Source organism: Lupinus angustifolius, chromosome LG20 (genome assembly GCF_001865875.1).
Source record: "Lupinus angustifolius cultivar Tanjil chromosome LG20, LupAngTanjil_v1.0, whole genome shotgun sequence".
Taxonomy (NCBI): Eukaryota; Viridiplantae; Streptophyta; class Magnoliopsida; order Fabales; family Fabaceae; genus Lupinus; species Lupinus angustifolius.
This window is the reverse complement of record NC_032028.1, coordinates 8,413,436-8,426,131: the sequence shown is the minus strand read 5'-3', so window position 1 is coordinate 8,426,131 and position 12,696 is coordinate 8,413,436. Positions and strand designations below refer to the sequence as shown.

Genomic DNA, 12,696 nt, shown 5'->3' with positions numbered 1-12,696 from the left:
TTTGTTGCATAATTGTTTTTAAAAAAAAGTTGTCTAAAAAGAATAAAAGAAAGAGAAGATTTCCCAGATCTAATGTCTCCATGAGTTACTGTGTTTCTGTGACTACTTCATATATCACTTGAAATTTGAAAATCAAAGTGCATTTGCACACACAGATATTGTTGTTGTTCATGATTTTGTGGTGTTGATGGAGTTCACTGAATGTTACAAGCAAACGGGTCCATGTTCTTTCTCTCCCAATTCTCGCTTCATTGCCGTTGCCGTCGATTATCGTCTTGTTATTCGTGATATTCTCTCTTTTAAGGTCCTCTTTCATTCTTTTGTTATGAATATTTGGTGCCTTCAAATGCTGAAATGTGCTTTCAATTTCTGGGACTGGGGATTTAGTTTTAGTGACCATCTGTGATTAAATGTTAGATTATGTTTAGATTTTCCAGATTTTCATAATATGGGAATCATATCAAGTAATGTGGATCTACGTTTAAGTGTTATTATTCTTATTACTATTATTAAGTGGGTAAGCTTGACGGGATACTAAGATTGTCTCTCAGGGTCTCTGTTTATGAGTTGAGTTTTGGAGTGTAAAAAATGGAAGACTTAAGAGCCATGAAATACATTTGTGAGATGACTCTGAAGCCTTCTATTTTCCTTCCTTCCCCTCCGAAACTTAACTCACAAACAAACCATCAGTGACCATAATAAGGTCACAACTTCAAATCCTGGAAACTGACTCTTTGCTTGTGGGTAAGGTTTCATATATCCACCTTCTCTACCATTAAGCAGTCTCATGCACTCACCTGTTTTTTAATCTTAATACTATTATTATTTAGGGTTATGTTAACCTCATTCCCTAGGGTCTAATATAACAAGTTAAATTTTAGTAAGTGTGCATTGAGAAACATAAATCCACTGGTTCTCGAAGTAATAAATTTGTTATTTCTCAGAATGCAAAGTTGCTCTTTTAAAACGTCTTAGTCTGAGGTTAACATTTTTCTATTATTAATATTGCTAATTATTAATTATTAAAAAGGCAACAAGGGAATACAATCTACGTAGCATAGAGAAAATGTTGTTTTGGATGAATGAATATATTAGAGAAAACAAGATTATGATAGAATGTGTATCAGAGAAAGTTGAGGTAGCACCTATCACAAAAATGATGGTAGAATTGCTCATGTGGTTTAGGCATGGAAGATGTGTAGAAGCCCTAGTAAAGAGAGAAGATGGAGGATGACAAAGGAGAACTATAGGCTAAACTATTAAGGAGTTAGATGCAAATTGTTCTGTGTAGAAGATTGATTTGTGATAAGACATTAGACATTGTTTAATCCATATACCTAAAGAATTCTATTTCTGGGAACACAAAAAACAATTCTTGAACTAAACACCACCTATGTGCATTATATACTCCAATCTCATGCATGGATTCCATCTGTCTCAATAATTAGCTGCTTAACTCCAATTTTCTACTTACAGTTGTGGTTTTTAATCGTTCTTTTTGGGTCATGCAGGTTGTGCAATTGTTTTCATGCTTGGACAAGATTAGCTATATTGAATGGGCCCTTGATTCTGAATACATTCTTTGTGGTCTCTATAAAAGACCAATGATACAGGCTTGGTCATTGAGCCAGCCTGAATGGACATGCAAGATAGATGAAGGTCCTGCTGGTATTGCTTATGCTAGGTGGAGCCCAGACAGCCGCCACATACTCACCACATCAGACTTCCAGTTACGTTTAACAGTTTGGTCATTGTTAAGCACAGCTTGTGTACATCTGCAGTGGCCAAAGCATGCCTCCAAAGGTGTTTCTTTCACACGAGATGGAAAATTTGCAGCAATTTGTACAAGGCGTGATTGCAAGGACTATATAAATTTGTTATCTTGTCACACATGGGAAATCATGGGCACTTTCGCAGTTGACACAGTAGACTTGGCTGATATCGAATGGTCACCTGATGATAGTGCTATAGTGATATGGGATTCACCACTTGAATACAAGGTAACAACCAATTATTTATAATTTTCTTTTGTAACCCTGCTAACCTGTGAAATTTGTTTGCGAGTTTTATAATTTATTTTTATATGGAATAAAAAATTGTGCTTTTTGAGATTTCTTTGAATTTAACTGTGTTTGTGAATTTAAGAAACATGTAGACTTCCCAATCTCTCACAATTCAAAGTAATCATAAGCATACAATATGTTGCTCTCCTAAGGGAAATACAATACCCTATCATGAGTAGTATCTTTTTATAGAGCCATTTCTCCACTCTGTTTCTCATCAATACCTTGTATCTCCAGTGTCTAATTACATAGTTATTTCTTTCCTTTGAAAACTGTAGGCTGAGAAGGGGGGAACAATGAAACAAATCAAAGGAAAAGGTCTACCTGTCCTCAGTGACAATAGTCACTATTTTATCTCAATGGAATTTTGATTTTCCCTGAAACATGTCCTAAGTATTGCCCTGATTCCTCTACTGATAAGTAAATTTGTGATAAAACCATATGTACTTTGGTTTTGTATCATCTCTTGAACAATCATAGATCATGAATGACCATAAGTGTCCTTTGGTTGGGTGATTCATGGTCCCTCTTTTTACAGTAGATAAAGTCATGGCTGTGAAGGAAGCAAAAAGGGATCTATAGCAATGAAATTTCAATTGCAGCATTAGAGATTTATTAATACCAAGGAGGAGAAGAGTAAGAGGGAGAAACATTATGTCAACAAACACTAAAATGTACTTGTTAAATCATGAAATATATTACGTTTCCGGTGCTATGGATCCCATGACCTTCCTTGCTGAAAGGAGAAACCTGAAAGAAAACAGAAGAGAACTGAGAAATTACATTGGTGTTCGATGGGCAACACATAGCAAATTGTACATGCGTTTTACAATCATAGTTTTAAGCATGTCATGAAGTCATATTCTGCAATTCATATCATGCATATGTTTTGCATATCAACTTATGCGTCGCGGTCTCACCTACTAGTCTATTGCTTTTATATAGCCTGCTGGTCATGCCATAAGCCCATAAATTAACTTAAGCATTCTTATGATGTATTTGCATTTGCCAAACTGTAATCATTTTTGTTTGATATAGGTTCTGATCTATTCTCCAGACGGAAGGTGCCTTTTTAAGTATCAAGCATATGAAAGTGGATTGGGGGTTAAAAGTGTGTCGTGGTCTCCTTGTGGTCAGTTTCTGGCTGTGGGTAGTTATGATCAGATGGTGCGAGTCCTGAATCACCTAACTTGGAAGACATTTGCAGAGTTTATGCACCCAAATACAGTCCGTGGCCCTTGTTATGCTGCTGTTTTCAAGGTATTCCTTCTTGCCCTTTTCATGTTGATGCTATTTTTTGTGTGTGGATAAAACTCAATGTGATGATGTTATAGTTCATGAGAAATTAATTTACCATGCCCCTGTAATTGCAGGAAGTAGATGAGCCACTGCAACTTGATATGTCTGAACTATGTTTGAGCGATGATTTTCCCCAAGGAAATGATGGTAAACATAACCCACATTTTCTTTGTAATTGCACTACTTTTATCGGTTCGGGTGTAGTATTGGCAATTAGGGCAATTAGAGCGGGCATAGGGATGTCTGCTTTTAAATAGGGCATGAAATATCATGCCCTGTCCGCCCTAAACATGGGTAGAGCGGGCTTGCGGGCCGCCCTAAACAAAACAAAAATATATCCAATTTTATATACACTTCATACAAAATAAACAATATATATTTTACATACAAGTATTTAAATATGTTTATCATAATAAATAATCATACAAATGGAACAATACATACAAAATATAAATGTATATATAATAAATATGCATAGTACATAATTTACATACATATGCATATATATATAATATATATACAAAATACAAATGCATATACATAATAAGAAAATGATAGTATTATCTTACATTTGATATACAAATGCATATATAACAATTGGAACAAACTTTCTCACATTTGACAAAATACGTATACATTTGCATATTTGATGTTAAACACTTCATCTAATAATGCCCGTGGACCGCCCGTTTTGCCCATTGGAAATGTCCGTGGGTGAATATGGCATATTGGGCGGATATTTTAGGGTGGATGGACACATTTTTCATGCCCTACCCGCCCAATAAGTGCAGGCGGGCTGGCCCTATGGGCTTTGCCCAAATTGCCAATGATATTCGGATGGTACACGATAGGAAAGATTTTGAGATCAATGTTTTATCAATGGACATGATTTATGATAGAGGATTATAAAATCATTCGATCCATGTAACTAACCCAACTTACTAGATTAAGGCTGGCTTGTTGTTGGTAGTTGCACTAGTTTATAACATGTCTTGTTGCTGTACAATTTCTGTTGCAGGGCAATCTTATCTTAAGCCTATATATGTTTTATGAACCCTTTTTTTTGTAAAAATACTAAAATGTCATATTAGGAATGACGGACACTTAGATAAATTTCAATAAATGTACATTCAAAAAATAGAAAAAAGCTGTTTGGCTGCTGGTCTTCAAGAGCAACTTTGGTTACATATATGTAACACAAAAATTTCACAAATGAGGATTTTTTTTAAGCTGTAGATTTCGGAGCCCGTGCCATGATCTCCTCTTTGGCTCTTACTGTCAAAATGTTGGGATTGATTTCAGATCCCAAGGACTTGCTTGCTTCTGTATACTTGGGTCCTTGAGTTATGTGAAAGAATGACGTTTGAGCCAATAGAACTTTATTAAGGTATGTTTGCCAGTTGGGTATTGGAGGGGAAGAATGAGAAAGATAAGACATCATAGGCATGAAATATACTTGAGATGACTCTGAAGCCTTTTATTTCCCTTCCTTTGCCTCCGAAAAGCATCTCGCAAATAGACCCTTAGGGAACTTCTTTTGCTTTTGAATTTTTGTATGTCATTAGAATTTCTCTCTCTCTCTGTGTATATATATATATATTCCGTTCTTTATTTTATGTTGATAATTGAACTTAAATAGCATATGCATTTGGGCTTGCAAATTGGCATTCTATGAACTAATGTTTCTGAATGGCAAAAAGAAAAACATTTGTTTCTGTAATTTGCATGAAGAACAACTCCCTTATGCAATAGTCAGTTTCTTTATCATACTTCCACTGGCAACTGGATGTTTTCCTCTTCTTTTCTTTCTCATATTCATCTTTCTCCAATCAGATGCTCCGGAAGAACCCTTCAGAGTCAGATATGAGGTTACAGAAGTTCCTATCAATTTACCATTCCAGAAGCCTCCTGCTGACAAACCTAACCCCAAACAAGGAATTGGTAAGCTGCACTTCTGTAACTTCTGATTCCACAAATTATGAGCTTTCTTGTTACATGATTTAATGATTAAATTAAATTGAAGCAAAGTTAAGGTTTCCTTTATTTGTGCAGTATATAGGAAAAAAATAGAATTATTTGATGTTGATATGGTTTTCTATTCTTTGTGCTTTTTCTGGGTTGCCTAACTAGTAACATGAATATGAACCATGGCGAAAAAAAGAGAGATAGTAGCATGAACTAGTTGTTCCCTTCCTAAGGACGAAAGCTGATCTGGCTGAAGTGACTTAGTACTGAAATGCAGATTTTCATATTTTAGTGAATATCTTATAATCTACATTGGTTATTATCACTGTCGCATCATCATAATTTTATTCAGTTTCTCTCTTTCCTCTTCTCTGCATTTTCCCTATAATGTCAGCATGGTCTTGGGGCATTGCCATCCACCATGATCTGTAACCTGCTCACTGAAGGTTTCAAACTTCATTTTTCCCGTTTAACTTCAGAATCTTCAGCCATCTCATAAGTATAAACTATGAACTACTTCATTATTGTTTCTCAGCAGGTTGGACTCGTTATTTTTATTTGATCGTCTGCATCATTTATTAATTCTTCATATACTTCATTGATGATATCTTGGTTTACAGACTATCATATTGGAGGTTATGTGTCTAATATCAGTATCTTTTCAAATGTAATTTACTGGACAGACCAAACCATCTGAGTTGTCTGTGGATTTAGTGAATGTCTTTTGTTGCTGGATCTTGGATGTTACTAAAGAAGGTTCGCACATGACTAATTCTTTTTGCAGGTCTTGTTTCTTGGAGCAATGATAGCCAATACATATGTACTCGAAATGATAGCATGCCTACAGTACTTTGGATCTGGGATATTCCACATCTTGAGCTTGCTGCAATCCTAGTGCAGAAGGACCCTATCAGAGCAGCAGCTTGGGATCCGACATGCACACGCCTTGTTCTTTGCACCGGGAGCACACACTTGTATATGTGGACCCCATCTGGTGCTTATTGTGTTCATGTTCCTCTGCCGCAATTTACTATAACCGACCTGAAATGGAATGGAGATGGCGGATGTCTATTCCTTAAGGACAAGGAGTCATTCTGCTGTGCTGCTGTGCCCTTGTTGGCCGAATCTAGTGAATACAGCTCAGATGGTTGATGCTAATAAGAAAAAGGTTACACAAAATGATGGTAAATATGAGCAACCCTTCAGTTTGTAAATCCTAGATTGTAGAAGAGTGTATTGCTGTTGATTGGAATGCCATATATTCTGAAGCCTAGCGCAAAAGTGGCATTATTTAATTGGTTATGGTACTATGTTTTGAACAAACTTTGATCAGCTTGTAACAAAATGCAAATATCAAATATTAAAAGTTCAATACTCTAATTCAACACAGGTATGTAACACACTACGGATACACATCTCCTGTCCCACTCTATGTGCTATGCGTTTGTGACTGGTCAGAAAAAATATATTTAAGGCTAAATTTAATTATTAAATATTCTTTTGACCAATCACAAGCTCATGACACATGAAGTGATACAAAGTATGGGACAGCAAATTGGATCACATATAAGGAAATTTTTGTGGAATCTTTTTTGAGGAATCTTTTTTCTTTCCAGAACATATTATTTGGATCACATATAAGGAAATTTTTGAGCAAACAAATGCACATTAACAGGGAATGAAGCGATTTGCCTTAGAAGAAGCCTGGAGCATGAAATTCTTTATCCAACATAAACTAAGTCGTTCCTAGTGTTGAATCAAAATTCCAAATGAACACAGAACAATGCATTCACGATTCTAAAGGAACAAATGTGAGTGTGGATGATTTTTAACCCGACAGTAGACAAAATAGACAAAAAAAAAATAAGTGGTGTTTGATGAGAAAGTTTAACCTGGACATCCTTATGCAATGTTAATAGAAGCAATTCTATTAATAAGCGGCCGTGAAGTGATATAAGGTCATACTAGATTTTTATATAGATCAAAAAGTCAATAATTTAATTTATGAGAGCAATACTTATTAGAAAATATTTATCAGAAGGAACAACTCATTTAAAAATGATTAACTTCTTACCTATAAGTTAGAAGATAAACCAAAAATAAAATAGAAACCACCCTAATGACTGAATTTTCATATCAACTGAAGTGATAGTTTCCCAAGGGAAAAACCTCCATTGGAAACTTTTGTTGTGAATGTTCATGAACCGACAAATAAGGTGTCATTCCTGTAAACTACTAGTTGAGTTTATTTCATTTTCAAGAATCTATAATCTACACAAAGTCTTGTTAAAAAATAAACAGATGATAGATTCTAGATTCAACTTAACTACATAAAGAACTTACATAGCTGACCAGAGCAATTTCTGTTTGATACTCTCACATTCCCAAACAAACAACAATGGATCTTTCTCTTTCCTCTCTAACTTTCTCTTCTTCTTCTTCTTCTCTCTCTAAAACCCTCCCTCCATTTTCTTTCTCCCCATTTTCCCGTCTCCTTTTCCTCCATCCCCAACCCTCCCGAAATCCCTCTCCCCACTCCACAACGTTTCTGACCAATCCCCTTCTCTCCTTTTCCCGCCAAAACAGTCGCGCGATCACAGCTTCTCAGGCTTCGAATCAAAGCAAGAATGACGATTTTGTCCTCGAAGATGTTCCACACCTCACTAATTTCCTTCCCAATTTCCCGGTACTTCCGCCGAAAAATATGTTGCTATTTTTATTGTTGCATTTTTTTTGTTTTGAATATGTTCTTGTAATGTTGTTGATTGTGCTTATATGAACTTGTTATAAACATAGCATGATCATATATATATATATATATATATATATATATATATACACGTACACTATCGGTTTTCAGATCATTAAGATGTCACTGTAGTTGAAGCACGCTATTTTTATTCAAAGCTGAGTAAATTACTGAAAATAAGGATATGCTTATGAAAACTAAAACTTCTACACCTATGAATTCGAAGCAGGATTTTTTAATATTAAACACTAGAACAGATTAATTAGTTACTTAGACGGACTCACGAGTGTTGGCATGTCTTTGTTCTTCTTTTTTGTGTGTGGATATGTTGTGAAATTGTATCTTCTAGGTTAGTTAAATTAAATTTACTCCTAAGATAGTGTTTGGTAGATGTGTCAGACCGAGACCGAAGAACATTAAAAATTGTGACGTTTTGGTTCCACTAAAAGAGGTGGAATAATGGAACCAAAGAGAATAAACCAGAACATCTCATTCCATTTCATTCTGTCTGCATGCATAACACTAGCAGTGGAAAAGCATGTGGTGTATGGATAGACACACAGTGGCAGGTTTTAATCCTAATCATGTTAAGGAAAATGTTTGTTTGTATGAAATGGAATTGTGTATATATATGTGGCTGATTTTTATTCAATAACTCACTTGATTTGTATCTCATTATGCGATGCATAGTGTCAATAAGATGCAATAATTAGTTTCCATTTCAGTTGGTAAAAGTTCTTACAGGGCTATGGTGTGTTTGGTTGATTTGAAATGCTAAAGTTTTCAGTCATAGATTTCTCTTGGGACATGTTAGGAACAGTGAAGAGATTAGTCACAATCAGAGTTGTCCCTTTTCCCTTTCCCTAACAGAACATCTATTCTGAAAATTATTGTCATTTTGGTTGCTTCTTTCTGAAGTCAGCATATGGTCTCCTCAGAGCTTTCTCTTAAGGATTATGATTAGGGGCACTAATATGTTCATTTTTAATTTGGTCATTCACAGTTCAAATTTTGCAATTGAGTTCCTCATTGGTCAAAATTTGCATCAATTTAGTGACTGAATTGGTGTGTACAATGATTACTGAGGGACTAGATTGAAAAAAAATAGTATGGAAATGACCAAAATGAGAATGAACAAATTAACGAGAGACCAAAATAGAGCTTTTAACCACCTAGGTTTAGGTTGATTGGGAAAGGGATTGATTTTCTCTTTAGCATTGTGTTTGTGTCCTTTGATCTGTTGTTTTGAGTTTTTCCTCTCCTAATATGTTCTTGACTTCCTTTGCATAATAATTTGTTTTTTTCAAAAAAAGATAATGATGTTTTTTCTTTCTTTCTAGTTTCCAACAATTTATGTGATTTTTGATATTTAATTCTTCTTCACAGTCATTTCCAAACCCATTGCAAAAGAGCCAAGCTTATTCAATTGTCAAGTGAGTTCACTTCTTTGCAATTCATTTGAACAACAAATTATTTTGCAGTGTAACTTTAAAGCTATAGACTGACTTCTTCTAGTTCCCAAACTTTTTGTTTCTTCTAATTATTTGAATGTCAAAAATTTAAATTAAGGAAAACATTTGTGAGCCCAGAAGATGTGGTTACTCAAATTGTAAGTGCCACAACCTTCTCCCATGTTTATGGATGATTTTATTTTCTCAATGATGATGATCCTGACCCTCTCTTTGTGTTAATTCTATATTTGTTACACTATTTCATGTTCAGATTGTTATTCAAAAAGATAGTCCTAGAGGAGTTCATTTTCGGCGTGCCGGACCTCGAGAAAAGGTGTAAAACATGAAATTATCTGTGTCTATTTGTAATCTTCAGAATCTGATAATATCCTCTTCTAATATTAGGTTTATTTCAAACCAGAAGAAGTACGTGCTTGCATAGTAACTTGTGGAGGATTATGCCCGGGAATTAATACAGTGATTAGGGAAATTGTATGTGGCTTGAACTATATGTATGGTGTTGAGGATATACTTGGGATTGAGGTGAGTTTAAAGAAAATTATTTCATTTTGATAAAATGTAACAATCCTTGGTTTTACTAATTGAATACTTAATATTTACTATTTGTTTAGGAAAAAACATAATTGATAATTAAAAAAGGCTTGGAAAATTAATCATATACCTAATAACTAGATTTAGAGGTTTTGGCAAGTGCAAAGATTATTCATATACCTACTATCCTTTTGGCATAACAATTTTTGGTCCACCTGTTTTGTTTTCTTTCCTTTCTTAATGAAAATTTCTTTTATATAAACAAATGTAAAAAGTGAATGAGAGGGAATATCCTTTATAGTTTATCAACTTTATTTTTTGTTATGATAAGTGTAATTTCCGTGTCTTATTATTTGAGCTTTTGAATGTTGTCACCAATCTGAGAGCACAGTTTCTTCATTTCTGTAAGGATCGTTTCTTCACTTCTTATTAGTTACCTTCTTGCTGATAAAAATAATTCAGGGAGGATATAGAGGGTTTTATTCAAAAAACACCATGAAATTGACACCTAAAGTGGTTAATGATATCCATAAACGTGGTGGTACCTTTCTTCGCACATCTCGAGGAGGACATGATACCCACAAGATAGTTGACAACATCGAGGACCGAGGAATAAATCAGGTGGTTACTTGTTTTTAATTTTTTATAAATAAATTATGGACATAATATCCGAGCCAAAGAGAAATTTGATCTGTATATGGTAGGTATACATTATTGGAGGTGATGGTACCCAAAAGGGAGCTCAACTCATTTATGAGGTAATCTATTCCCCTTATGAATTTAATTATTGCCTTCAATTAGCGATTCATGTAGTTTATGTAATATGAGCATCCTTTTATGAAGGAAATTGCAAAGCGTGGTCTTCCAGTGGCCGTGGCTGGGATCCCAAAGACAATTGATAATGATATTGCTGTAAGTTCTTATCCATAATGTAGTCTCAGCTTTTGCTCACATGGAAATTTTAAACCATTAATGACATTATTCTTTGTTTACTTTACTGAATTGTTTCATTGAAGTCACTTTCCTGTTTTCATTTTGTGGGGAAAATGTAATGCTCAAGACATATAAATCTAATTAATTTGTGTCCTTCTTTTTTGTAGGGTAATAGTTTTTTAGTATGCATCGATAAAATATTTGATGATTTCTGTGTAAACTGACAGGTTCACATAAGCTAAAATTTATCTTTGTATTCTCTTGTGGAACAACAATGCTATCAGTTTTTCTGGTGAAGATATAAACTTGTGTATTTTTTGTTGCAAATGTTGATATGAACATTTATAATATTTACTTTATGTTTATAAAAAAAAACAAAAATTGGACTATGGAAGCATATTTAAGATATTATGCTTGTTTGGCTTTAGGTGATAGACAAATCTTTTGGATTTGATACTGCTGTAGAAGAAGCCCAAAGAGCCATTAACGCTGCCCATGTGGAGGTTGAAAGTGTTGAAAATGGAGTTGGAATTGTTAAGCTAATGGGCAGATACAGTGGTATATAGTACTAAACTAATACTCAATTTTGTACTTTGCTCTCTTTTATTACAATTTCTAATTTCCCAGTAATTTTAGTTATTGAAATGACAAAAAATGGGAACTTTTTATATGATCAATGAAATATTGGTATGATATCTTTAAGCATCCTATCACATTTCTCTTTTCAGAGATCTACTTTACAATGCAGGTTTCATTGCCATGTATGCAACTTTGGCTAGTCGAGATGTGGTAAGGCATTTGCCCGATCTCAGAATTTATTGGTTATTATCAAGGTGGTGGGTGGTCAGTGAACTTATATTTTGGTAGTGTAAATTTGTATATTATTACATTATTTACCATGTCATGAATAAATCTGCACAATCTTTAGCTTTCCTGATCTTCTAACTTGGTACGTAAAAATATTGGTGCTGTAGGACTGAGTGAAAGTAGTAGAGAATGGTAACCAGTAGTAAATTATGGGGGTGACTGATGAGGGTCCTGACTGATTTACATTTTTACCAAGTCTGAAACTAGAGTTTTCATGAGCCTTAAAAGAATATCGAAAGATCAAAGATGCATATCACATGAAATTGCATCAAACCACTTGATTTTGTTTCTAAGAGGGAGAATGAAAATGTGTGTCTGCTCAAGAAATCTTCATATGACTCGAAAGTCAAAACAATCTACAATCCATTTGGATGTCTCAGTCCAAGTTATAATACATTTTGGCCTATAGAATAGGTTTGAATGTTTTCTTATATTTGCAAAGTAGCAATCAAGTGGTGGTATATTATTATCACCAAGGTAATTTAGTCTAAATTTATACCCTGACATAAACAATGCACAATACATCTAGGACTCAATATAATATACTAAGCACTGTGACTATAGTAAAAACTAACCGAACCTAACAATTCTAAAAAACTATGGTCTAGTAAAGCTATGAGTTGGCTCTAATATCGAATTTAAATTAACGAAGCAGTGATTTTGATCTTTAAGCTAATTCCTTCTGGATTATTCTACTGGCAGCAAGGGTATGCTTCGTTTTAGGTTTTCTAGTGAGGTACACAATGGGACAGCATAGGAAAGCTTTACTCTGTTGATTGTATCATGTATTTTCATTTTTTAGTGATGTTTTTTATGG

At 34.4% G+C, this 12,696-nt stretch overlaps 2 protein-coding genes across 6 annotated transcripts in view; both read left to right on the top strand.

The window, feature by feature from the left end:
• LOC109336025 (WD repeat-containing protein WRAP73) lies at positions 106-6,714 on the top strand. Its single transcript, XM_019572357.1, has 6 exons — positions 106-304; positions 1,512-2,000; positions 3,102-3,323; positions 3,437-3,509; positions 5,196-5,303; positions 6,112-6,714. The coding sequence occupies exons 1-6, from the start codon at positions 188-190 to the stop codon at positions 6,477-6,479; spliced, it is 1,377 nt and encodes a 458-aa protein (XP_019427902.1). The 5' UTR covers positions 106-187; the 3' UTR covers positions 6,480-6,714.
• LOC109336022 (ATP-dependent 6-phosphofructokinase 4, chloroplastic) overlaps positions 7,550-12,696 on the top strand; it is an 11,985-nt gene continuing 6,838 nt past the window's right edge. For 2 of the 5 annotated variants that reach the window (XM_019572355.1, XM_019572354.1), the window contains exons 1-10: positions 7,550-8,013; positions 9,463-9,509; positions 9,646-9,685; positions 9,799-9,861; positions 9,933-10,070; positions 10,542-10,700; positions 10,784-10,837; positions 10,923-10,991; positions 11,441-11,570; positions 11,761-11,801. In XM_019572355.1, the coding sequence (XP_019427900.1) occupies positions 7,726-8,013; positions 9,463-9,509; positions 9,646-9,685; positions 9,799-9,861; positions 9,933-10,070; positions 10,542-10,700; positions 10,784-10,837; positions 10,923-10,991; positions 11,441-11,570; positions 11,761-11,801 (1,029 nt within the window). In that variant the 5' untranslated portion in view covers positions 7,550-7,725. The remainder of the gene's footprint in view (positions 8,014-9,462; positions 9,510-9,645; positions 9,686-9,798; positions 9,862-9,932; positions 10,071-10,541; positions 10,701-10,783; positions 10,838-10,922; positions 10,992-11,440; positions 11,571-11,760; positions 11,802-12,696) is intronic. The other 3 variants (XM_019572352.1, XM_019572351.1, XM_019572353.1) reach the window with 2 other exon arrangements.